This window comes from Octopus sinensis, unplaced genomic scaffold, assembly GCF_006345805.1.
Source record: "Octopus sinensis unplaced genomic scaffold, ASM634580v1 Contig19321, whole genome shotgun sequence".
In the NCBI taxonomy this organism is placed as follows: domain Eukaryota; kingdom Metazoa; phylum Mollusca; class Cephalopoda; order Octopoda; family Octopodidae; genus Octopus; species Octopus sinensis.
The window spans coordinates 434,757-461,888 of NW_021836291.1; the positions used below are offsets into that span (position 1 = coordinate 434,757).

Consider the following 27,132-nt stretch of genomic DNA (forward strand, 5'->3'; position numbering starts at 1 on the left):
TTCTAAATTACCTTGTTTAATGGAAATAAACCATCAGTCGTTTGACATCATTCTCCAATTCTTGATTTCTCGCTCTTTCTTCATTCACCATCAACCTGTGGCTTTCCAGTTCCTGGATTGTCGTATCCAGTCTAGGATTAGTCAACAATTCTACCTCAGTTGCAATGCCTTGGCTTTTCGCAAATCTTCGTTTTTCAATGACTCAAACTCTGCTGTGATTTGTTCGATTTTTTCTCGGTAAATTAAAATTACTTCGTCCAACTTTTTTTTGAGAGTTTCTTCCCAATTTTTGTTTATTTTTCTAAGAACGAATCTTTCAATTTAAAATTAACGTTATTTTATCTTCAAACTCTCTGGTTTTGCTAATAATTTCAAGTTTTAATTGAGAGATGTGCGTTCTTTCCTGCTCCAACTGTAGCTCGCATTCATTTTTGCATTCGACGAGAGATTTATTGGTGAGATTTAGCAGGTCACATTCCTCACATAGAGAATGCATTTTCTCCTGCAGTTTGGAGACCTTGGAACGGTAGATTAATGATTTAACCTCCAGACTGTACTTATTCTTCTCCTGTTCAAAAATAAGTTTTGAACATTCAATTTGTTCTTTGTGCAAATATTCGAGTTTTTCAATTTCTTCGATTTTTTCTTGGTTCATTTTGAAGAATTGTTGATCTAAACAATTTATTCAATAAGACAACCCAATGCAGCCTTTCCCTCTTCACTGATTTGTCGAAGCTCAGAGGCACGGATAGACTTCAATGACTTTTCAAGGCAAGACACAGCCATCACATTCTCCTTAGAAAGCTTGGAAATTGCGGACTTGCTCATTCATACAATAGATCAACCTCAATGTGTGTTTGAATAGAGCCAAAATATGTTTGTATAGATTTTTGGACAAGAAATAGTTTACTAACATTCGAATTGAACTCTTTTTTGCTATTTTCAACTGTCATTTTAATACGAGACAATTCTTGAGACATTGATGTGACTCTTTTTTTCAAATCAGCTGTCCCTTGAGAGACCATTCGACTCACTAGGCCAAACGATTTTCTCAGTTTTGCTGTTAATTTCCTATTCTCGGAAATTTGGTGGTCGAAATCTGCTGAACAAGCTTCCAGTTCGATGCAGCGCTTAAGCAAAACCTCATTTTTGCTCTTTTCCTCTCCCAAAATAAGTTCCAGTTGATTTCTAAAGAATTGGTAGACTAAAAATACTGTTTCTGGCAAAGTTTATGTTTTTCTTTTTCGTTCTCTGCCAGTTTTAGTTGAACCTCCGATGAATCTTTCCCATCTCGTTGCATCCTCCGCCAAAGTTCTTCTATAGATTTCTACAGAAATTTAACGGAAATCAAATACTTCCAAAGTCTCGTTTTCGTTTTTTAGAGAATCGGAAATATCTTCGAGTCTTTTGTTTTCCAGTTTTGCGTCATTTAGGGATTTGTTTATAACGATTATGCGATCTTGTGACTTTTTTAAACTTTCTTCTATGACTTTTTTTGAATTTTGAACTTCCTCGGTCTGGAAAATAAAAGTTAAAAACGTGCCTCTTTTCTGTGTTGAGTCTTACTAATAGTGAGTTGGTTCTGCATTTCGTTAATTTTGGTTTCCTGTTCCTTGACGACGTTGGAATGCAGAACCATCTGTTGGTCATATTTCTATCTTGTTTACGGTTCTCTTGTATTGTAAACCATTTGTAGTTGTATGAGTTCCCTGTCGTTGATTTCCTTGTATTCCTTCATTTCTAGCTCCACCGACTGCCTGTGTTTTTCAGGAGATTCGAGTTGTTTCAGATTTTTTTCAAGTTGTTTGACTTTTGTTGTCAAAGCAGTGGATTTGGTTTTCCATGCCTTGGATTCGTTTTGCCAGGATTTGACTGTTTTCTGTGAAGTTTCCTGTGCTGATTGAATGCAATCTTACCATCAAGACTTCCTGCTCTTTTTTGAGATTGATATTTGCTGCACTCAGTTTGTCAATCTCCGCTTTCATTGCAATCAAATCGTCAAGTTCAATTTGACACATTTGGTCCTGAGTACATGTTTTGTCTTGTTTGTTTAAATACTCTTATATCGGTACTACTACGACGACTAACTTTTGGTATTTTCGACTTTTGAGTTCAAAGTTTGCTTCATCTCAGAGAAATGGTGTTTGAGTTCTGTCAACTCGGATTTGTACGACGAAAGTTTGCAAGTCATTTTTGAGAGCTCGGCAATGCGAGAATGCATCCTTGACGTTTTAACCAAATATAAAACTCTGAGTGACATTGTGTTTTAAATGTCTGAATTTGTTTAACGTGGGATTCATTAAGTCTTTCCAATTTACAACTTTCTTTCCTGAGTGCGACGATTTTGTTGTTTTGAAAAGTTGCGTGTTTTTCCATTTGAGTGACTTTGGCACGTGTCTGACTGAACTTTTCCGAAAACTCCGCGAGGATCCGTCGGTAGTGTTGGAATTGCCAAGACACGTTGGATTTAAATTCGTTGAACTCGACTTTTGAATTTTTTTGTTGGTTTGACATGTCGATAAGTCTGCGAGGACGGAGAAGAACCGTCTTAGTGAGAATCCTATCTTGACAAGCTTCGACCTCTTTTCTGAATTCGTAAACTGACATTACCTGCAGGTCATGATTTGTGTAGTGAGGACTTTGTTCTCCTTGTTGGATTGTTCGAGGGAGTTTTTCAAAGTTTTCATGTCTTTTTCGTACTTTGAGATTGCGGTCTTGTGCTGATTGAACATTTCACTGACCTATTCGAACCTGAGGAGGACTGAAAGTAACTTGTTTGAGATGTTCTTCTCGGATTTTAGTAAAGTTGTTTAACAGCTCGAGCTTATCTTGTTTGTGTGAATTTTTCAGATTGACAAGTTCGTTATCTTTTTCATTGTTTGAAAATTCGAGCTCTTTAATTTTGGTGAAAAGGTATTCCTGAGTGTTCAGATTATATTCTTACGTTTTCAATCAACATATTTTTGCATGAATCGATCTTGGACCTCAGTTGGTCCAAGTCATGGCTATTTTCTGCGGACAACTCGTCTTGCAAACACTGAACAACATATTCGTTGTCGTCATTTCTTGACTTGAGGTTGTATATTACCTTCGAGACATTGAGGGTTGACCATACCTTTGTAAGTTGAGCTATTTTTTTACACATTTTGTAATGTTCGTCATAGCCATTGGAACAACTGCCATTGAACATGTAGGCTGATTAATTCACGTTGGCAGGCAACAATGATTACATTGCCCTCTTAATTAATCAGACTTAAAAAGTATAAAACTGAGTATAAATTGAAGTTTAATAATCCCAACATTTTTAATGTTGTATTAATAATTATCCCTGATTAGTACATTTTAGACGAAGACTGGTAATATTTAAATCAAGTAAAGATAAAGAAAAAAGCTAGATGTTAACTAAAGTAAGTGGCTGAAAGGGTAGTCGAGAGCCTTAGGTCAGCTCAATGACACTGCGTATTGAATAGCAGTTTTCGCGGAGCACGGCGACCGAGATTCGCTGAAAGAGCCAACTCGTCTCTTTCCAGTAGTTTATTTTGAAGAGATTCTCGCACCAATTTCAGTGAAGAATTAAGACGCAGTCTTGCAGAAGATTTCTAACTTTAAAAGGCAAAAGAGAAAACTCAACAGAATACACAAATATTTTGTCCTATTTAACTCTTTGGCCTGAGAACTGGCGTAGCCCGGTTTGCTTTGGTAGCAAAGCCCCAGAAAAAAGTCACGGAATTGACATCCCAAAACAGGGACTTGCCTTCCTTAAAAGGAAAGATTATCATCCCATCAGGACGCCTGCCGTCAATCCGGGAAAGGCCGACTGGCTCTAGAGTGAAACGGAAACCTGCCAACTCTAGAGCCCTCCTGCGGTAAGAAATTCTAACGGCACTCTTCTAGCACTACAAGAAGTGCAAACCGTTCTACGAAATTGTGGTCCCGCACCGGGAAAGGGTGAAAATGGCAGATTTTCAAGCCCAAACGTAAGAAGATACCAATCCCTCCGATTAATCGTCTAGTAGTAATCACGTGCTTTGAGCCTATCTCCCCTATGCGGGTAAAAAGCGCAATTTAGTGGAGACAGTTGGGGTTATTTATGCAGATTTCGTCCCAGTCCCTTTTGACTGAAGGAATTGCAGTTAAATTAAGGCCGAGAGCGCAAAGCACGGAAGGGGAGGAATATTCCGAGAGCTCGTTAAGTTTGAAATAGGAAAATAGAACTGAGAAAACGGAATTCCCGAATGCCGACGTGAACGAAAGATAGCAGAGCAGGGGAAGGTAGGCATAAAAGAGGAAAAATTTGACAATTGACGATTAATGATTTTTTGTCAACATTATGTAAATATTAAATTTTAATAATTACGACAAAATTATGCTTTGACTCAATTCGTAATAAGTATTTAAAATTGATTTTTAAATCAATAGTATAGATAATTATTAGAAAGATTAATTAATTGAGTATTAATTTATTTTAAGTTATTTTAAATTATTTAGTTAATTTGTGAAAATTATAAATAAATACTATAAATTTGTATTTCTAAGTGGAGCATTGATGCATTATCGAAAGCATTACATATACAATCAAAAGGACATCAAGAGGCAACCAAACGATCCGCCTCAAATAGTTTCGATGGGATGTGATCTACAAAGATCCAGAGATATTCTCAACATTAAACTAAGAGACTTAACTTTGAATGACAAAGTAATTGTTTTTGATACACTTCAGATCATGGCTCTTTCAGGGTACAATAATTTTGTCCAGTCCTTTGACCGCGTATCCGAAATACTAGAAAAATCTCCAAACGTATTTTTGGTTACATTCCCACAGCCTTCGCTTGTGGAGTGTCTAGTTGGGAGGGAAGGGGACCTGCCTCCTCAAATCATGTCCGCATTGATGACACTGACCATCTCCAAAGCGAACGAGCATGTCCAGAACTCCGCCGTGGATGTTCTTTCTGACTTTTTTGAGTCAGTTTTCAATATACCGGAGGAGAACTTTGGTTAGTGACTGATAGCCCAATGCAGAGTCCGTGAGACTAAAATATTTTGGGAACACACAATACAGGAATATATCCTTGTACTTGTTCGTCATCATTTGCCTCCATTTCCCTCCCGAAAAGCGGAATTCTCCCAAAATATTTGATATCCTCAACAATACAGGTATTTCACCCACTCAGACCAGAATTGAAAAAAGCGACGTCGAACTTGAAAGACAAGGAGGGACCCATCCTTCTTGAATTGGTAATCTGCGGTATCATTGGAAGGACGACTCGCCTCTTCTGCAGCAAATATTGAGGTCAGGGGAGTCATTGAATCGGGAGAAAATACGGGAGGCAATTCGGAAGAGTGAGGGCAAGATGACTATGCGGCAGTTGGCTGTGGCTCTGTCACATTTTATGGGTGGAGGGGTTAGTCCATGAGGTCACATTCAGGGTGACTTGGGAGCTCTGTGCGAGGTGGCCACACAGGAAATGAGAATTGATTGGAATGATGTGCTCAAAGGATTGGACAATGATCATCTCCATATCATTACCGACGGACATCGTCGTAAACTGGCCGCACTGTTTTCATTGGCCTGCAATGATCTAAATATCCGATTGTCGTGTAGGAACATATTTAGTGACTGGATTCATAAGCAAGTCCAGGTTAGTACTTGTATTGACTTTAGTTTAATATTATAAAAATGATGTTGGAGTGCAGAGATATCTTTGATCTGATTCCACACGCCTCCCGAGTGCTTTTAATCGAGAAAATAAACGTTCCCTTCTTGGACTCGACCAAACGACATCTCATTTGGTGGTCCCCTGAGATGTTACGATTAGGACTTGCACTGACATGTGTGCCTGTCTTCTTCGCATGTTCGATAGCTCTGGAAATGCGTTGCAGGAAAATATAATCAAGTTGTTCAATCCCCCGATGGAGTTGTGTCCTGAATTATTGTTCATAGCAATTGTTAATTGCGGCACAGTTGTGATTGCGTAACTTTATTGCAGGTGGATTGGCGCAATCCTCTCAAAATGAGTCTCGTATGTTCACTCATTAAGTTTTTTTCCAAAAACAAGGATTATTGGTCATTTTTCCGTTTTGCTGTGCAGGTTTGTCAGAGTATTATTATTTTAGTTGGACGTCGATGTCGTGCATGCAATAAAGAAGGCGTTGGAGGTGATTTGCCTATCCTCTAGGGATTATTTTGAGGCAATGTACAGAATGACCTGCAATGTCGAGGTAGTTCTCGATTTACACGTAGAAATTACACGACATTCGTTTTTCGACGAATATTCCCTTCAGTTACTACTACAACCGCCATTGTTGGCTGCATGACGAACATTGGACGCCCGACGGGTGGTTGATGGTCAACGTGGAGAAATACGGGAATGGTGATCTTATTTTCTCATTCCAGGAATCATTGAGAAAATCATCACATTCGTCTACTCCGTTTTTCTCAAACAGAAAGAAAAGGAAGATTACACGCTCATGATTGTGCACGCAGCACTCCGAATCACCAACACTCCACAACTCTCCAAACTAAGGGCTCATATTAGCGACCTCTTCTTCTCAGTCGTGTTGTTATAATTAGTTTTAGAATAAAAAGAATCCATCTACCGCAGAGGCAGCCCGGAAGCTGACGCGTCTTCCCGAATGTGGTTGCCCTGTCTGTTAATTGGCAGATGACGACGTTCGACAGCGTACGACACACTTGCTGAGGGCAATCAAGACTGGTTACATTACCCTTGACCACTTTATTCCTTATTTCACCAAAGTGTGTTCTTCCAGAGAAATTCAGAATACGGTTAAAGCGTGTTGTGGTATTTCAGTCTCACTACAATCTGCTAATGTCCACAATCACCAAAGAAGAACTAGACAGTCTCCACACCTTCACGTTAAGCGTGATTGAGAACCTGACTGTTACTCTGTTGGCAATGTACACATACAAACTATACACGTATTGTGTTACATTTAAATTGCAGTCCAGATGCGTGGTCCTCTCTTATGCAGAAGGTGGACTCGATTGCCTCATCCCTCGAGGAGAAAAGGTTCAATTCAGTGGTCGCAATGAACTATCTTCAAAATTCTATAAGGTTTTCCATTCTTGCTATTTCAGAATGTGGGATTCTTGTGCGAAGGAGTATATTAGTTTTATGGATTATTACTCTCTAATATTGGAAAGGACCCTTTCATTGGACAACTACCCCCTGACATATGTCCCTATCCCTCGCTACTTACAACATTCGGATGAACCACTTGATGCTCGATCATATGGCATATCTCAAGATTTTGTGATTGTGCTTGAACAAGTCATCAACGAGATTAACAAAGACAACATTGGTGGAATGGTTGTGTTCCCACGTCACAGTGCAGGTCATCAAGATTGTCGGACATCGAAGAATGACGAAGAACTTGTGTAAATTCTTTACACAGTTTTTGCTTAAAAAACTGCTGCGAATTGAAAAACAGATACACCCTTATTGCGTGCAACTTATCCTTGCACTTGATCACGAATCGGGGACCTCCGATCTTTACGACATGGTCCTTTTACAAACACTCCAGACTAGAATTGTATGTTTGAATGTCGTTCATTATTAGAGTTTGATGGTTAAAGTTCGGGAGGGGACGTCTCTCCACATTCTGAGTATAATGGGGCATTGGTTGGGGTGTCTTACTATTGCCATCGACCGAGGATTCCCTCTCACTGTTCTACTTTCCACTACAATTTAGAACTATAATCCGTATCGTATGACTCAGATACTCTATTTCTTCCCAGCTGGCGTCCTGTTGAATGCTCACGTGCTTTTTATAATCGAATTCTTGAAATGTTCAAAATATTCAGAAATTGTATTGTGAGGAGTATTCACTGTAGGTCTTTGCAATGCCCAATCCTTATGTGCTGGGAATAATGAAATTGCTTATGTTACTGCATGTGCAGGGAAGACTTTATGCACAAACAGGACTTGAATTGGACTCGTTGTGCATTATTTTGTCCACCAATGACATTGTTAATTTATTGGTGGCAATTGTAGAACTTTCCTGAGAACAAGAACAGAATGAGTCCAGATGAGGAGCCCTTTGATCAATCCATGCTTAATCTATTTATCCAGCCATTTTTGCCATACAAGCCCCCTCCTCAGAAAGGGAATAATTTTGAGACATATCCCAGCGACTCTCTCTATGGGCAGACTGGAGGGAGACACTATTCTATGTCCCCACTTATAACTCAGGAGAACATTTGCATGTGGAAGACTTTCCTTCGATTTGATGACGTGGTATGGTTGCCGTATAATTGCAGATAAACTTTGACCCGAATATTAAGAAGCAGATATTGTTGGATGTGGAGTACATAATGAGTGATGTTACCGAGACATTCCTCAAGTCTTTTTCTGTGCAGCCGGGGGTTGTTGTGTGTGAGTTAGTGAATAGGAGTCAGCGGAGGCAAGTGTTGAAAGGATTGTCATGTCACAACAATTCCAAGTTAGTTTGCAGCAAAAGATGACTAATGTTCTGCAAAACACTTTAGGCCAGTTCTACAACCTTGATGTAACCTGTTGTGGTTTATTGTAGTCGGAATCTATTCTTTCCAAATGTAATGAAATTTGTTTTCAAAACTGGACTCTATTTATCGATACTATCCGATTTACTATTAAGAATTACTTGGAACACTACAATGTACTGCGTTTGATTATTCCAGGCGGAGATGTACAATTACTACCAGTCATACCGACCATCACCAACTCCTCAAGTAGCCAACAAATCGGAGGCACAACGACGAAAGGTCGTGGACTGTTTGATGGAAATAAACGACAAGATTGAATGCAAGGAAATTATCAAGACATGTCTGGATAGAATGATCAGCGAATTAGATAAAGTACAACTCAATAACAGAGAACAAGTCCTTTCTCTCGTCAGACTTGTAATTATGTTAGTTTCACCTATAGAGTATTCACGTCTTTTTCCAGTATTTCAGTGGACAGTTCTTTAAAGGAAAACAGTTCGAGTCAAACTATATTTCTGACTTTATGCTCTACTTTTTCCGTTATTTGTACCACGAGACTCCCCTCCACACATCTGTTCAACAAAACTTCCTCATGTATTTGCAGGGTTGTAGAGTTCTAGTTATGTGTGGGCCGAGGATGTCTCTATTCGACGTAATTTGGAGGCCAATTTGTTTATAGTCACATACATTGTCCCTGTCACGGAATTTGACGACTTTATGTCCCAGGTGTGTCTGTTTTTTTATTCTAGTCACTCATCGCAGGGGAGCCGGACGAATACTCGTTTTTCATTGAGTTTGAGCGGTTCATGAAGATGGCGGTTCGTTTTTTGTGATATTCATAGAATACTCCGCTCCAACCTCTGGTCAAATCAATGGCTGTTCTCAAGCAGACGCGGGAAATGTAAGGGCTATAACTCATTCTAGCCCACAAATAACAACGGAGATGCAAGTCCCAGCAACCAATATATTGGCAGGGAATCATCGAGCGTCACAACTAGCGGAAGATTTGTTGGTAGTACTTTCCGGCAAGAAAATTGGTTTACGGACACACCATGACCATGTTCTGACCTTAATTTGTGACAATTCACTGATTATGTCCGTTTGCAACGATGATACGATAACTGCTGTTTTCTACCATTCTTTCCTGATTTGCCGTTCTTTTTCAGACTGGTACTGATCATTTTCCATAGAATAGGTTGGTGAGTCAATTCGACGAACGATCCTATATCTTCTCCACTCTGTTGTTCTACTTTGTTGACCAATTGACTGTTTTCTACTCAACCTTGGTCGTTAACTCAGAAAGATTTACCTCACATCCTCGGATGTCAATTCTCCAAGCTGTGAATATTGTGTTGTAATTTGTAGTTGCTGACTGTGCTTTCCATTGTGATGGCCGAGGACAATTGTCACCAAATTTGCTACCAACGAATACTCATTGGTCTGTTCAAACGACTCACTGAGGTGCTAAAGGGTCCGGACTGTGCTCAGGCACTTTTTTTCTTTTCGTTGGTATTTTGGGTATATAAATAGAAATTTCATGGAGGAGTCTCAGCCTGGCAAGTTGGACAGATTCGCCTTTTCGTGGATGTCTCTTCTTTCTAATCGGCTCGTTCTTGCCCGATTTCTCCGTAACCTGAGAGATAATTGGAGGACATACTCCTCCTTGGTAAAATACTCTCTCATATATACTCAAATCATTTTTGAACACGTCAACTGTGTCCGTTCATTTGCTTGTTACTTCAAAACGACGTGTTTTCTGTTGATTCGCCTGCTGAAGGAAGTACCCGAGCTATTCGCTTTGCATTACATGTCTTTGGTTTGTCACGTGCCTATGCACGCACACCAATTTTTCAATATAATAATCTCCGCCATCCCGAGGGAAGAGTACATTGAGGAGAAGGACGGGACCAACACTCCCCGCATAATGGGGGCAATATTCGAGCCGATCGAGGACAGTCTGAAGACCCAACTCGACGTGTATTTGCGGGAACGACAGTCCGTGGGCTTCCTTGTGCATCTTAAAGAGTGCATTGCGAGTAGTGTCGAGATGGGGACGGAGTACGACGTGAAATTGCTCAATTCGCTTGTGCTTTATATCGGAATGCAGGCCATAACTTACATCAGTTCAATTCAAGAGGAAGGAGTGACCTATACCATCGACAATATTGGATATAGTGGACACACTGATGTATTCCAACATCTTCTCGTCAATCTGGACATGCAGGGGAAATATTTGCTCATCGTATCAATGCTGAACCACGTACGTTACAAGAGCAGGCACACCAATTATTTCACGTGTGCGATCCTCCAATTGTTCGCCTATTGTGACAGTCCAATCATTCGGGAGATGATAATCACGTATGCCCATTCCTCATTCCCAGTCTCTTGATCAGGAGATTGATGGTCAGAAGGCCTCATCCTTGGGGGCTCATGAATTTGTTTTTGATTTTGACCACAGTTCCTGAATGCGACTTTGAAAACTTGACATTCGTCAGCAAGAGGATCATGCGGTTGTCCCTTTTCCTAATATTACAGATGTGTCAAGGATTTCCAGTTGTCGTGCAGAAATTCATTTAGGTGCTTTGAAGGGACTATGTAACGTTTTTGTTTATATTATAATTATTCCCTTTTATTTGTCGAGGTATAGGGGGTCATTTATAGAATGAATCTCTAAATCTCTTCATTTTGGGGACCAAACAAATCTTTGCAAGATATAGAATTTGGCGAGCAAAAGAGGTTTTGCATCTCCGGTTGTTTAACAAAATTTTTTTCGCAAAGAAATATGAAAAAGAGAAGTTTAATTTAGATTAGTCGCCGAGCAGGCAATTTCGACGTAATATTGAGAGCGATATCCGCTAAAATAGCCAGCTCGTTTTACGATTGTCGTGACTCCTCTTCGAGATGATTAAACCAATCTCTGAGGGGAGTTACCTCAAAAGTTGGAAATTATATACGTAATTGGTTAATTATTTAAAAATTTAAAATTGTAAAAAAGTTAAGAAATTATCAAATTGTTTTAAAAAATTAATGAAAATAATCATCAATAGTTTTTTTCTTCATATGTAAGTTCCTAAAATTTTCATTTTAATAATAAAATTCCTTTTACATTTTCAATCCATCTTCCAAATTAATTGATAACTATTCTTCTTGGTATTCTTTTAGATAACTTAAACAGGTTTATTCGGGATAACTTAAAAAGGTCGACTTTATCCTCGTGAATTTTTTCTTTAAATTGAACAAAAACAGAGGCTATATGTTCAATTGTCACATGTTTGCTATTGTCGATGTAAGCGATTATGCGTCTTTTTTAATTAAACGTCAGTCTAATACACTTATGCATGTTGGATAAAGCGCGGTTAAAATTATTTTATATTAAAAGCTAGTTTAAACACAAAAATTTTTAATAATGATAAATAGTGACAAAATTTAGAATTTGACGACCAGCAGAGGTTTTTTTTAAAATTATTAATTTTTTTAAAAAATATGGCGAGCAATAAAGATGGCGATTAATAGGGGTTTGCTTTACTACCGACTCTTTTGGCCCCGTTTCATGTCAAAACTGATCGAAAGTGAAGTTAGAGCTGCTATGAGAGTTCTGACTCCAATGGTGGCGTACTCCCATCCGCCAAAAATGTAATTAACACTCTGAAAAGCAACACCCTTCCGCACCTGCAGACCTCAAGTCATTTCCATCCATAGAATCCGCGCCCTCTCATTTGAAACTCACAAACGAAGCGATCTGTAGGGTTCTCAAATCTTTTTCGCCTAGTAGTAATGTAGGCATTGATGGTCTCCACCCAAGTCATTTTTACAACCTTATTTTCACTGTGATTGGCCCAACAGGCTTGCTGCTCCTTACCAAAATCACGGAACTAGTCAATAACCTTTTGTCTTTAGATTTATCGCTTTCGCTCGTGGACTCATTTTCTCCACCCATCTGCTTATTTTTGCAAAAAGACGGCGGTGTTCGTCCAAACGCCGTCAGGAACGTTCTCCACCGCCTGGCTTCAAAGCTCTCCTGCTGGTCGGTCTCCCCGGAACTTTAAAAAACTTTTAGCCCGCTACAGCTTGGAGTCAAGATTCCCTAGCCTGTGAGGCAGCGGTGAATGCTGCCAAAATGTTTTTTTGATCGCGAGTTTACGTCTCCGAATCTTTGTCAAACTTGACATTAGAAACGCATTTAACAGTGTCCGCCGTGACTCTGTGCTGAAATCTTGCTTCCTCCATCCATTTCTTGGTTCGTGCTGCAAACCTACGGCTCTCCTTCTCTTCTTATTTTTGGCTCTTCTACCATTATTTCAACCACCGATGTACAGAGCGACCCACTCTACCTTCGTATTTTTGCTGGCCATCGATGAGGCGATTCGCATGTCCAAGTTAAAAGTCTGGTACTTCGACAACGCTTTTATTGGCGTTCTGGCAATAGTAAATGACCTGATTAAAGTTGCTCCGATTCTTGTTTTTATAGGTCTTACGATAAACCCAAAAAAATCAGTGATTTTCAACATTGGCTACGACCATGCACTCTTTACTTCGAAAATCCGGCTCTTGTTTAACCATTATCTCCAGGGCATACGCGCCGTCTTTCCCAAAGACCTTATCCTTCTTGGCACGTCTCTTTTCTTGTTCTGAATTCGATCATTCCTCCATGCTAAACTTTGCAAAATGAAAAAATCATTCAACTTTCATAAACCCATCGACGCCTACGTGGCTTTCTTTATACTGAATTTCTTCGTTTGGACTACGCACTTCGAATTTCACCCTGCTTCCAATTCCCGAACGTAGTCGGAGAATTCGATTCGTTGCTAAAAAATACTTTCGTTCAAATTTTAAATGTACATTTTGTGCGACATAACTGGAAACAGCCTATCCTTCATATTAGGCACGGCGGTCTCGGATTCCAGGCCCCCTCGGCAGTTTCCTTGTCATGCTTTCTATTGTCCTCTTCTCGATGGAGATCTCTCGTGATCCAGATTGTTCCTCTTCTCTCTGAATCGCACACAGAGCTTTCATACGGGACATCTTTGTGGACAGCTAGCGGACTCAAAGACCTATGTCGAGTGCGCGAGTGGGCGGAGGTCACCAGCTCTTAGTCTTTTCGGTAGTTAGAGTCTCACGGAAGCCAACACCAGCGCGCTTACCTGTTATCAGGAGCATCTCCACATACGTGCGCTTGGATTAACGCCTATCTTTCCCTTGCAGCTGGATCCTTCCTAGACTCCAAGTGCTTAAGAATCGGAATATCTCTTCGACTCGCCTTGGAAATTTGCAAGCCTCAGTAATGCCGCTGAGGAACTTATATAGACCGCAAAGGTTTACACCCGCTCTCTTGTCCTAAAGATACCTAGGCATGTGAAGCTTAATAGCATCGTAAAACGTCTGGTTGAGGCAACCAGCATCCTAAATCATTTGGTCTTAACAGAAAGAATGGTAAGAGGCAAGAAGGCGTCTACAAGTGTGGTAAAGCGATCGTCTCTGAAATCGCGTCTGCTATCAAAGCCGGTATAGTGGCGACAAACGCGGAGATTCTCAAAGCAAATAGATACGTATTTCTATTGGACAGATTCGTCTTTGAACCTGTGTCAGTCAAAACTTCAGGAAAATCGACACTAGGTTTCCTCAACGAGAGAGGTCGTCACCTCGGAAGATCTAGAAACGACCCCCGCGAATTTAATCAGCTTTTTGAGCGTGTCTCAATAGCTGTCTTTAGGGGGAACTGTTTCTCATTTTTTTTTCTGCGGCTAGTAGGTGATTTACTTTTGTTTCTTGTTTTGCTGATTCAAAAAAAATTTTGTAAAATTATTTAATTACTACTAATAATGAAGCAATTTATATTTATTTATATGATTATTTTTTTTACTTTCGATTTATTGACTGATTAACCAACTTCTAAATAAAAATATAAAATAATTTTTGATGATATATTCATAAATGAGGTTGTCGCTTAGCTCTCAGTGGCCGGAAGCCTACATAAAATTTGGGGGCGGGTGGCTCAAAGTCAAATACATTAAAAAACTAATCCAGAGCGATCTGGAAAATGAACTATACGAAAGGTCAAATGCAACCTAAATTGGCAGAGTTCAGCGCATTACATACGTGAATGAAAATAGAATTCCCTGCTCTAAAAGAAAAAAGACAAACCTATACTACAGGCCTAATTTCACTCCTGAAGTTATTTGATTAATTTATTCCAAGGTCAAAATTCGAACGTCGCTGGACGATGTTTTAAATTTTCTAGAACAAAGTTACAGAGGTGCCGACTTTGAAATGGTTTTGTTCATTTCGAGGGTGAGAGTATAAATTGAATCTGAGACAATCCAACTGCTTATCTCCCACTGCAACCACATGGGGGGGTCCAGTCAAAAAAAACTTTTCTCTGCTCTGGAATCGTTCTCTAAAAGAAGTAAGTTGAGATTTGTAAGACGAGTAAAATATGATATTGATTAACATTGCAAATTCAATATTTCTAGTCATTGCTCTTCAAGTGAATGTCCGACTCATCCGCGACCTGCTCTCCTCCGCACAGGTCGTCCTAGACAACCACTGCGTCTGTGTTGGCTCCAAATCACTGTGGTCTCAGCATCAGAACAGCCTCAAAAGAACTGCCAGATTTATCGAAAGGGTTTTACTTGCGCTTAACTGCAGAAAGCTGTTAAAGATTCAGAAAATGTACGTTTTTTCTCCGACTTACCGATTTACAATGTCATCGAAATACTCAAATACGTTCAGAATCCAGAAGATCTGGACAATATTCGTAGAACATGCCGACTTTTTTATAGGTCATGACTGTTTTAATGTCAGACTATTTGCAGGGGAGGTTGTTTGGAAATATTTTTGCAGGGAATTAGATGTATCTTCAATCTGCCAAGAAGGGGGTAAAATAGATTGGCAGTTGACTTATTTTAAATCTCTCGAGTTTGTGTTTTATGATTAGCAGATGTCGGGAAGTGATATATCTGGTCTATCTGAACTACTGCTACAAATGCTCGCACGTCTTTTGGTCGGTATGCAATTAAATGGCTAAATACATAGAATGATTCGAGGTTGTGCAAGTGTAGCGAGACTCCAATATATTTAAAGAAATTGACTCCCGAGCAATTCGTCGGTATGGTTATTGACTAAGAAGAGGTTAATTATTCATCAAAATTGATTTTATTGTTTTTGGTCAATACCACATTTACGTTATTCATTACATGTTACAGCATTAGCAAAAAAGAAATCATTAATTGTCAATTGTTCGATAATATGAAAAGAAAATTTTCGAGTAGCCAAAGTAAACAAATAACTTATCCTACTCGCGATTTCTTAAAACCACAATGTTTATACAATTGTTTTTCTAATAAACATTTAACCAGGAATCAAAATAAATTTGTATAATTTGATCATAATGAATAATTAAAATTTTAAATCACAGAGATACAATCTCTAAATCTCACTCGATCAACTTTGAATTTAATTTGAAATTTACAAACAGAGATCACAGCCTGTTAACAAATATATGATTTATAACATTAGAAACATAAATAATAAACAAATAAAAACTATTCGCATATCAAAAATATTATCTGTACAAATAAGGAGAGCTCAGTCACTGATCTTGACACATACAACAATGACTAACGACGTACAAGAGTAACCAATCCGTTATTAAAAGCCGTAGAGTACATGGAGTGAGACTCCAACCTTGTCATCTCACTAACAAAGAGTCCATCCACACTGAACTGTAAAAGTCTCATTCGACCAGTAAATTTTAAAGAGTGAAAGAAGACGTATCCAAGAGGTGAAGAAATTCCACAATTGATAAATTTAAAACACTCAGCTATCGGATTTTCAAGACATTTTAGAAGCGAGCACACTTTTAAAGATTTGTTGTGTGACACATCCAACTCAATCAGCTTAACACATTTCAGATTGCTACTATAATAATTCATCAACAATACTCGTAGAAGGAGGAAAAAATGTGGTCCGTCAATGAACAGTTACACAAAATGATTTTCCCAAGAGAGTGTGCTATCGACGGGGTTAAAATTAGGGAGCAGGGAAACACGTTGGACGACAAATCGAGTCTACGTATGCTCCTTCTGAAAAAAATGTCCATCACAGAGGGGAGACTTAACTGGTTACTGGAAATGTCCAAATTCTCAAGACATGTCAAACCTACACAGTCAGCGAAACACAAAACAACCGACCTTTCAATGCCTCCAATAATCCCAGATCATCGAACAGGTCGGATGGCAATGAACATGCCTTTAAACCGAGACTGACAAGGCTCGTCAATCCAATCAACAAAGTAGAAATACTTTGTGAAAAACAATCAGAGAAACAATTGTAGGAAAGAGACAATTCATGAAGGGACTTTCCCCGTAGAACACAGCCGAGTTGTTCCAAACACGAAGAAGTGAGTTCATTCGAAGAAACGTCCAAATACTTTAGGTTGGTGCAACTTTTAAGAACAGGAATCAGCCATTCCTTAACAGCATAGTCAGTCAAATAGTTCCCGCTCAAATTTAGTCTGACCAGTGATTTTCCAAAGCAAATGAGGACTCCGTGAAGTGGACGGAAAAATGAATAGGGAAGCAGCTGTAGTGACACATCAAAGCAGTCAGTTGCCCTCATAGTTTTCAACGAATCTTCAACACATTGATAGAACTGGCAGTCAAATGTTCGACAGGCACTCGAATAGAGAGAAGCCAAGTCGATCTCGCACATTTCATCAATCCCACACACAACCTATATTCTAAATAAAATATGCTGACTGATTTCGGAGAATGAACCTCGTGGGTAAATCTGAGGCATTTGCTGTCTAGACGGAATCCAAGAATTGGGAGTAAATATTGACCCACAAGCTGTGCCAACTGGTCATTTCTGGACGTAATATATCAAACAATAACTCTGAATAAGTTAACTCAAAGTTAATATCCCCGAATATCACATTGATCGAGATATTCTCCACCTCCTCAGTGGACATACTCGAACAGTCCTCGTCGATGAGAGCAGAACAAGGAAGGACTGTGGGAAATGGTTCCATCTTTACCCTCACTGGTCGTTTAACCCCTCGAATAGCATTCTAACATAGACTTCACATAAACTAACCTTATAGGCCTCCAAATGTGTCTCCTTACTTGCCTTCCTTCGTCTGGGAGTGGGGACGCGAGGAACACTGTTTCTGAAAGGAGGGTCCTCAGAGGGAGTCAAACATCGAAGAATTCTTCTGACCTGGTCGTCTATTTGAGCCCCTGTCCTTTTCAACCACATTTGATAACATTCATAAGCTCGATCTCCCTTAAGAATGTACATATGCACTGTACATTATCGTCGGCCAAATTCACATCTGCCTGGAATTCCAGTAGAACGTTGATCACGTCAGCATGGCCACACGAAGCAGCCGACTGAAGCGGGGTCACTCCTTCGCAATACTTCCCACCACTGTCGTCCACTCGAGCACCGTTTTTTAAAAGCATCTCAACAATTTCAAAATTTCCTCGATTAGCAGCCTCGTGGAGTGGAGTCCACCCACAGTTGTCCCTTTGGTTGACAGAATCCACGTCCTACTGCCATACCAGTGACCTCACTGACCTCCCTCAATATTGCTCTGACCTTCCTCACATTCTGTTTAATGCAGGCAATGTGGAGAGGAGTCTCCCCTTTCTCATTCCTCTTAAAATTGTTACTCACTGAAATACTTTGCGTGGAGGCCGACACTTCCTAACCACACATTTGGGTGGACTGAGAGGGGACAGACTGGACTCGCTCAGAGAAGACTTTCCCTGACTATCCTCTGTCGAACAGTCTTCTAGTGAGGATATAATCCCCCTCGCAATGTCAGCCTGGCTCTCCTTTCCCCACCTCTGGGCAGTAACGAGCATATGCCGTGCAATCAATTTCTTATTTTGAGTTTATTTGCCCCACCTGTGTGGATCTATGTGTCCCCTCAGTCAGCATTCCAAGTCCTCTGGTGTATGTCTCCACAGACAAGTCATATTTCGACATCAATGAGTAGCAGTCCCCCATTTCCAGACACATCGTGGCCTTCTACCAAATTATACACAACCAACGTCTAGAGGTGTGTCCGAATGTTCATTCAAACACATTTCATAATATTTTAGGGCCTCAGAATAGTTGTATGTGTCAAAATAAGTCTTTCCCAATGAGAAACAGGCTTCTCCACATTTTTTCAAATGTCCTGACTCATGTGCCTCCCAATACTGCAATGTAATGGGGAGAAGACCATCAAATCATAGTAGTACAGGGCAGTGGAGTGGGCAGATATCGAGGAAGCCCTATCACCAACCAGTTCATACTGTCTAAGCCTTTCTTCGCCTGATAACTCGCCGTTGGCCAGTTTGTTGACAGCCTCCCTTATATTCTTTACTAGAACTATAAAAATGTGAATACGTGGTCTGATTGTCTTTGTCCACTCATTCTCGACATATTTCCACAACTTGAGGTCCCTGAGCTTCCACATGCTCTGATATGCACTCTCAAATTGTCCTCTCTCTACATCAACCTTGTTCATATTGTAAATAATGAAACCAGTACTCGTTGATAATAACAGTCATAAGATAACTTTGAGGGTACTTTGGACGAGAGGTTGGAGGCCAGTTGATTGTAGGTCTGTGCCTTCTGAAGATCTCGTCGGTTGAGATGAAAGGACGTGAGGGAGGTGAGACAAGTATATTCCATTTGAGAGAGTTTTAAATGTCTGTCTTCATAGAAAGAACAATAACCTAGCCAATTTGAGGCCTTCCTCCCACGTGTTGAGTGCATCATCCAGCTGCCCAACATTTCGTGGACTAGCCCTAAAAATGGCGAAAAAAATACACCAATGTTGATTAAGCAGCATATTTTTGAGGAGGAGAGTTCACAGCTGGGCTGAATCTCCGCTTCAATGAGAAAAAGACACTTTTTAAAAATTTTCAAAGCCTCGGCCAGTCCTTCATGTCTCTCAAAGTGCCCCTCCATCTCAGCCTGACAGAGTAGTGCCCGTCCATAGGACACACTTGCTCGGGCAACCTCATCCACGTTGCCCAGGCTGTCGTACAGTCGCAATGACTGTCTGTGGTGTTCTGTCGAGGTTACAAATTGCCCGGACTCGAAGTAGCATTCTCCCAGCAATTTGTGTGCCAGTGCTACTCCAAGTTGATCTCCCAGAGACGTTCTGAGAACTAATTCTGTCTCAAACTCTTCGACGGCTGCAGATATGTTACCTTTAACTTTTGAAAATAGATTTTAACTGATCTCAAAGTAATGAGTGCCTAAGATTTGACAACAGTCTGCCCTCTTTGAGATATCTCCACTCAGTTCAGCCTGCCTTTTTTCTTTTTTGATTTCTAAAAATTATGCTTTGGGTGATTACCATTAATCTTGACGTGGGGCATTGTTTAGTCAAACATTAAGTTTAAATAATTTAATTTTATTCGTATACTAAATTAATAATTTTAACAGATTATTTCTAGTAAAAAATAATTATCAATTCCATCACCGCCGAGTCCTATGTGATCAGGGAAGGTCTGGTAGGGGAAAAGTATAATTAATCTTCAATGTTTAACAAATAAGTGTTTTTAGACGAGCCATTAAATTCCAGTAAAACTTTCTGAAAAGCTTTAACAGAAGACGCGAATTCTTTTAAATGAAAAAATTAAAATTAGCAAAAACTGTTCATAAAACACGACTCACAAATGAAAATTTGTCGACTTTAATTAAAGTCAGAACTACACAAATAATTGGGTTCGACATATCAAAAATTGTTTCGGAAAAACATGTAAATCATCCGAATTTAGCTCTAAGCATGATTAAAAATGATGATTACATATTTAGACTTCCTTATTTTTGGTTTTTCATTAAAGTAAATAATCTTTCATTGATGAAAAATTATTATAAATGCTGCCTTCGAAGCAAAGTGAGTTTGACACTCCTACTCTATGGTAAATCTTCATTGATACCAGTATTTTATTAGATTTAAAAATTTTATTAATAATATAAGGTAATTAAATATCAGTTTTAATAAATAAAATTGTGGTCACATAGTAATGGTTTCTTTGTCTAAATTACTGGAATGTTTATTTCACCCACAAGATTTGTTCTACATGGCAAAATTCCGTCTTGGAGGGAGTCCCCTAACCCCTTCATTCAAGGGAAACATCAGTGGAGATCAAAAAATATGCTTTGATCTGCTAGCCAAAACAAGTCGCAGTTTTGGTGGAGTCATCCAGTCCCTAAACAAAGAGTTGAGCCTCCCCGTGGCCATATTTTATCTCGTCTTGCGTGCATTGGACACAATCGAGGACGACACGTCCATCGACCTCGAACTCAGGAAAGTCATGCTCAAGGAATTCCCAACACGATTGAGTGACCCTTCTTTTGTTTATCCACAATCCAACGGATCAGAGATTCTCCAAATGTTTCCGCATGTTAAATTTAAAATTTCACGTGCAGATTTCACGGGAATATCTGTTACTGGATGATTCCTATCGACGAGTGATTGTCCGGGTGTGTGAGCAAATGGCGAGAGGGATGTGTGAGTACATGGACAGAGGAGTAAATACTTTGGCGGAATGGGACGAGTATTGCTATTATGTCGCCGGGTTGGTTGGGATGGGCTTGTCTGCTCTTTTTGTGGGTGTTTCGGGGGAAGACGATCGATTGAACCAAAAACAGCTGTGGAATTCCATGGGGCTTTTCCTTCAAAAGACTAACATTATTCGTGACTATGCCGAAGACCTTTCAGAAAACAGAGCTTTTTGGCCAAAAGAAGTAATGATATATATATTTTTTAGGTTTGGTGCAAATATGTGAGCAATTTGAGTGATCTGCAGGATTCCGATGGAGTGAATGTACTGAATCAGCTAATATTGAATACTCTAGCCCACGTAGAGGATGTCCTGACTTACCTATCTCTCATTAAGGACTCCAAAATATTCTTATTTTGTGCAATTCCTCAAGTTTTTTTTAATATATTGAGTTTAGGTGATGGCAATGGCCACTCTTGAAAGATGCTTCAATAACCCTGATGTGCTTAGACGGAATGTCAAGATACGACGAGGGGAGACTGTGGCTATCATTATGGGTGCCAGGGACTATGACAGTGCACGGGCATTGCTCTACAAATACATTCGATCGGTGAGGTTAATGGGTGGTATTCCTAGCTTGCAAGTAAAGTGAAGAGTTACAAAGATGCTGAGTTTGTGGAGAGTGTCTGCGTAATGTGTCGACCTCCCTCCCCTTTGCACCTTCAGTGGGCTGATTTGGCCTTTGCCTTTTTATTAGCTTTTTTACTCACATTTTTGAACTAAACGTGGTCATTAATAATATTTTTTGACAATTAATGAAATTAAATTGACTTATTTTGTTCACCCACTAATTACTGATCTTCCATTCTTTAAAAATCCTGGCTTTGATCCGAATCGAACGTAGAACGGGAAGTTGTAGTGTAATTTTTTGAAGGAAATTGCTTGTATGGCAGATCTTTGTATAATAGCGTGAGAAATCCTCCACTGTTTTCTATGATTAAGTCGTTAAGACTTTTATGGAAAAAAATTGGTGTCTTGTTAATATTTTCCACTTTAGAGAGCTGATTTTAGTCCATTTAACAGAGTTAATTCCCCAGGCAAAGCAGGAATGATTGATAATCCGTTAGTTAAACTGTTTGTATAGAGACTTAGAGAGTTATGCTTCCTTCCAAAATAATTTGATCATTTAAGCTTCCTGACCGGCAACCCGTGATGCATTCAAACGAGATCAAAAATTTCATGTGAGATTGGAGGATAACTCAGGAATTTGTTGTTAAAGGGATGTTGGTCTATTCTCCTGCGGAGGAATACTTAGCTTAAGATTTGCAATATACATCAAGATTGATTCACGTGCCATTGCCTTGAGGATCAAGTTCGGATCCATTTGATCCCTTACTCTAATATATCAAACTATCTTACTGAACCTGATCAAATACTTTAAAAATCCCACCTCAGAGGCGAGAAACATAATAAATCACTTCTAAAATAATAGAGTCCATATTCAAATCTAAAAATATGTTTATTTTCACCAAAAAACGCGAGATCCCCATGTGTGTGCAACCAATCGACCTGATTTTTTCAAGAAAACTAAATCCGTGATTTTTGACTATATTAACTTGTTAAGAAATTAATAAATCAGAAAGGTTATATATCAATTTTGACATACGATCTATGGCAGGGGAGTTGACCATTCTTTACGACGCTCAAGTGAAAATAATTCCACTGGTTTTGACTTGGACGGGCTTGTTTCCAAGTTTTTTTAAGAAATACATTAAAAAGTTGGCTATCGAAGACGCAACTCAGTCTTATATACAGTCAGTTATATTGAAGAAAACATTGGAGAATATGATTGTTGAGCATAGATATGGGATCAGAATCACTGATGAGGGGATAAATTCAGCCAATAGTCTCTTAATTGAAGCAAGTCATTCGTATGAAGATAATATGGAGAATGAGGGAAAAAGAGTCGCAACTAACTTAGAGACAGAGGATCAAGGAGTGGTGTTGGTTACTTCCTCCTCTAAAAGGGGGAGATCAACCTCCAGCGGACAACGGTCGGATTAACATCGATTAAATAATATTAACTTAATCCATTTTGTTTATCAATTTTGTCGTTTTATGAGCGTTTTTGCATGGATCTGATTTTTTCAGATATATAAAGTAAATTGTATTAGCCTGTTTGACTTCTTTTAGAACCTTTGTTCCTGCCAAACAAAAGACTTTTTGACAAACACACACATTCTTCAATAAAGGAATTTGTTCAAATATGTGATTAAAATTGACTATTTAATTTAAAAACATATTTAATGGTGCTTGGTTCGAGCAATCAGTATGTTTTTGAAATCCTTATGTGCCTCTTTTTATGCCTCATGCGACCCTCAGTGGTTGCATTTATGTGGCACCGCCATATTTGTTTCATGACCTGACTTTGTTTACCTGTAGCATTTTACAGTCGCATGAAAGCAGATGGAATGCTATCCATATAACTATATGGCCATGAAGGTTCCATGTATATTACGTGCACCCCGGATTGACGAGTGACGCCGTCATCAGTAACTCCACTGCGGAACCGGATGTCTATCTCAGCCACAGCACAAAAGAAAATAGATGGAACAGAGACATATGTTTTCGTTTGGATTCTTAATAACATGTTCTCTCTCTGTCTTGATCTTATGTGGTCGCACAAACTTTGTCATGATTCATGGCATCGAGAAAGTGCGTATAATACTAATATGTGCCTCTGATATTCAAGATCTCTTTGATGAATCACCCGATTGTTTTAAAAATTTAAAGACTAGCCCGTTTTTACACATTTTTTTAAAAATCAACTCGAAATTTTATGTAAAAGTGATCTGAACGAGTTGGTATCATAGAATTTTTTTAACATTAGAGGCAATTTGATTGATAAAACTTTAGAATAGAATACTTTTTTATTATTCAAGAAAAACCAAAACCCAAAAGATCATTACAGGGAAAATAAAAATAAGGCATCAAAGTGTCTCTTTCCATGCTAACTCAATTATAATTACGTAAAACCTCCGGTAGACCGAAGAAAAAATGACGGGCAATAGAATTTGGCAAGCAATGGAAATAATCAATAAATTTTTTGACTTTGAAATTTTGAAAACATCTCGGTTTTCGATACTTTCCGATCATAAGTGAGCCTTCCAAGTCATATTTGAGCAAAGAAACAAAGAGAATCGAAAGAAATTAAAAGGAAAAAATTAACTAAAAAATCTTTAATAGTTTTTTTTAATTCAGCAAAATATTTCTAATAACGGTGTCGATTAGTTCCAACGAATTTATATCAAAATTTTCATTTTGATAAAAGAATGTCTTTATTCTTTTCAACATTTTCGAAGCCTCTTCTGAATTCACATGAGATTTGTCATTATGAGTATCTTCATCGTCATATTTTTGTGAGAAAGAATCTCCAGCAATATTAAGGTAATCTTCAATTTCATCTATTTCGGTAAATTCATGATTAATAAATAATTCATGATTTCGGTAAATTCATGGTAATCCACCGGGTCCAATATTTTCAAGATATTTACCATTTGATCATAATTACCAATTTCAGTAGATCCTGATTCTCCATGTAAAGTCCTCAATTTTAAGTTGTTCCGTATCTTGAACTTGCTTAGCCATCCATTGCTGGCTTTAAACTTTTTAATTCCATAAATATTAGCAATGTTCTTTGCTTTCAACAAAATTGAATTATCGTCCAGAAACCCCCTCTAAGCTCAATGTATTCCATCCAAGTTAATAGTTCGGTGTCAATAACAGAATAAGTTAAGTTAGATAATCTCTTCTTATTGGAGAAAATAGGATCAGTAGACATTATTTTCTCTTTTCAAGTCTTAAATCGTTCACAGCACTTCGAGATATTTTATTCTTCAAAACAGAAGAAAAAATGTAAGCTATACGGTCCATCGTGAGACTTTTGTTCTCCTCCATGTACGCAATAATGCGACGTTTTTCATTAAAAGACAACCTTGTGCACTTACGCATGTTGAATTTAGCGTGGTTGAAATATTTTACTGTACCTAGCATAACTTTTCTCCAGGACCATCCGGATCGTGGGCACAGATAATTCTTGCGAGTCTTCTAGCCTTCCGTCAAGTTGTACTCTGTAACCTAGTTTTAATGCAAGAAGTGTTGTCTTTTCCAGCTGTTCGATAAGGTAGTTACTATCCTCAATACCGAACAGGCCCTGTAACCATATGTGAGGACTGGTTGTACACACGTTCTGTACACGTAGATATACGTTTCCAGACCCCGATGTTACCTGGTTAGGCTTTTAAGGATCCACTCGCACTCCTTTTCCTCTGAATTGCTACGTGATCGGCGTACGAGCCACGAAAGTTGCCAATTACTCCGAGATACAGTAAATTCACGATCTTGGAGAAATCCATAGCATAAGCGCACGACGGCACATAACGATTCCCTCTCCGCATCCATGAAATAGTGCTCTTCTCGGGTGCTATGGTCAAGCCATTGTCTGCTGTCCACTTCTTTAGCATGGCAATGTATGACTTGAGTCGTCTCCTCGACTGGGAAATCCTTTTTGAGGTATCAGTGAGAAGATATCATCAGCATATGAGATGAGTTTGCCAGTATGTACGGACGACAAGGGAATGTCCGCCAGACCGAGGTTGAACAGAAGTGGACTTAAGACTGATCCCTTCGGGACGCTTCTTCTAAGTTCTACACACTCTGATAGGCAGTTACCCCAGCAAACAAAAGATTAACTTCCAGACAAGCCCTTCAGTCATCAATAGATCGTCATACCGACTCCAGTTTCATGAACTCTGACAAGTAGGCGCAAGTTTTATCTTGACAAAATGTTGATCTAGCTACGTCCTCAGAGTGGTTATCTAATGGAAATAATGGCCCACGGAGTGAAGCATTGTACTGTCTCTTGCAGGATAGGAATTTGTTTTTCACATCCATGGGATCTTTATGCAGGCACTGCAAAAAATTCAAGAAAACAGTTGATCATTTGCCCACGCAGTGCGGGCAAATGTTGAACAGTGATTATCTGCGAAAACACAATGAAGTTGTGAAGTGCATTCATCTTCATTTGTGCCGACTCTATGGTATTAAAAGAGGAAGGAAAATAAAGACTCATTCTGTTCAGTCTATAATATCGACGCAGAATGTTGAAATCCTAATTGATACGTCAATTATGACAGAAACAAAAGTTCAATGGAATACACCATATATTTTCGTTTACGTCCAAATTAAACAAGAAATAACTTTAATAGATGTTGGCTTTACTTCACAAGACCGCCTCAAATAAGTCGAAATCGAGAAATTTTATAAATATGATCTGCTCGCAAACGAACTTTCGATACTTTATGATGCAAAGGTAAAGATTATCCCGGTTGTCTTGACGTGGGATGGCGTTGTTTCGAGATACACTTCAACCTCTCTATATTGTTACGAAAAAAAACCAAATATTTCATGGCAATATTCGCACGAGTATAACTTTGTACGCATTGCAGAAGTGGAATGCTGCCGTGACACGCCGGTGAAAGATATGAGACAAATAGAAAATTTATCTGAGGGGAGATGGAGAGTGAGGAGGAACTGGTTGCAAACTCTTCTCCTAAAAGGAGGAGAGAGATTTCCAATAATCGGGACTGAGAATCTAACAACAACAAAAAGAAGCCCTGCCGCAAGATGAGAACGGAATGTTAACATCTCGCTTGGGCCAGCCACATAAGATCAAGACAGAGAACATGTTATTAGGAAACTAACTAATCCAAGGACTGAGAATCTAAATTAAGTTAAATTCTGTTATTTTTTGTTAAATATGATTTTTGTTATTTAATTTTCAAACGTAATATTACAATTTAATTTATGTAATAGTTATTCATTAAAAGAGATAAAATATTAAATAGTAGAGCGTCTGTTAATGTTGGTCATTATTTCACAAATTAAAAAGGGATTTTTCTTTTGAGGACGTAGAATTTGTGGGTGAAAGAGAACCAATAAGCATTGTCCCCAACTTCTCAATGAACAAATTGTCCTTGATCAGTGGAGAATTTGGCCCATTCGAGGCTGGTCTCCCAGTCGAAACTCCCTTCTGGGTGGCCATGTCTCTTAAACTTCGCCACAAATGCCAAATAGTCCTTC

General features: G+C 39.0%; 2 protein-coding genes and 1 long non-coding RNA gene across 3 annotated transcripts; 1 reads left to right on the top strand and 2 right to left on the bottom strand.

Moving 5' to 3' along the window:
* Positions 1–2,299: 2,299 nt before the first annotated feature.
* Positions 2,300–3,008, bottom strand: LOC118762016. The gene is made up of 2 exons (XR_004997797.1): positions 2,773–3,008; positions 2,300–2,741 (listed from the first exon to the last, which is right to left on the bottom strand). It is a non-coding gene; the product is annotated as an uncharacterized LOC118762016 (long non-coding RNA).
* Positions 3,009–16,311: 13,303 nt separating this feature from the next.
* LOC115232109 lies at positions 16,312–17,147 on the bottom strand. The gene is made up of 2 exons (XM_029801973.2): positions 16,672–17,147; positions 16,312–16,639 (listed from the first exon to the last, which is right to left on the bottom strand). The coding sequence occupies exons 1-2, from the start codon at positions 17,096–17,098 to the stop codon at positions 16,413–16,415; spliced, it is 654 nt and encodes a 217-aa protein (XP_029657833.2). The 5' UTR covers positions 17,099–17,147; the 3' UTR covers positions 16,312–16,412.
* Positions 17,148–20,511: 3,364 nt separating this feature from the next.
* LOC115232110 (squalene synthase-like) lies at positions 20,512–21,643 on the top strand. The gene is given in 4 exon segments (XM_036500248.1): positions 20,512–20,889; positions 20,891–21,273; positions 21,388–21,409; positions 21,449–21,643. Coding segments are annotated over 4 exon segments (978 nt in total).
* The last annotated feature ends 5,489 nt before the right edge of the window (positions 21,644–27,132 follow it).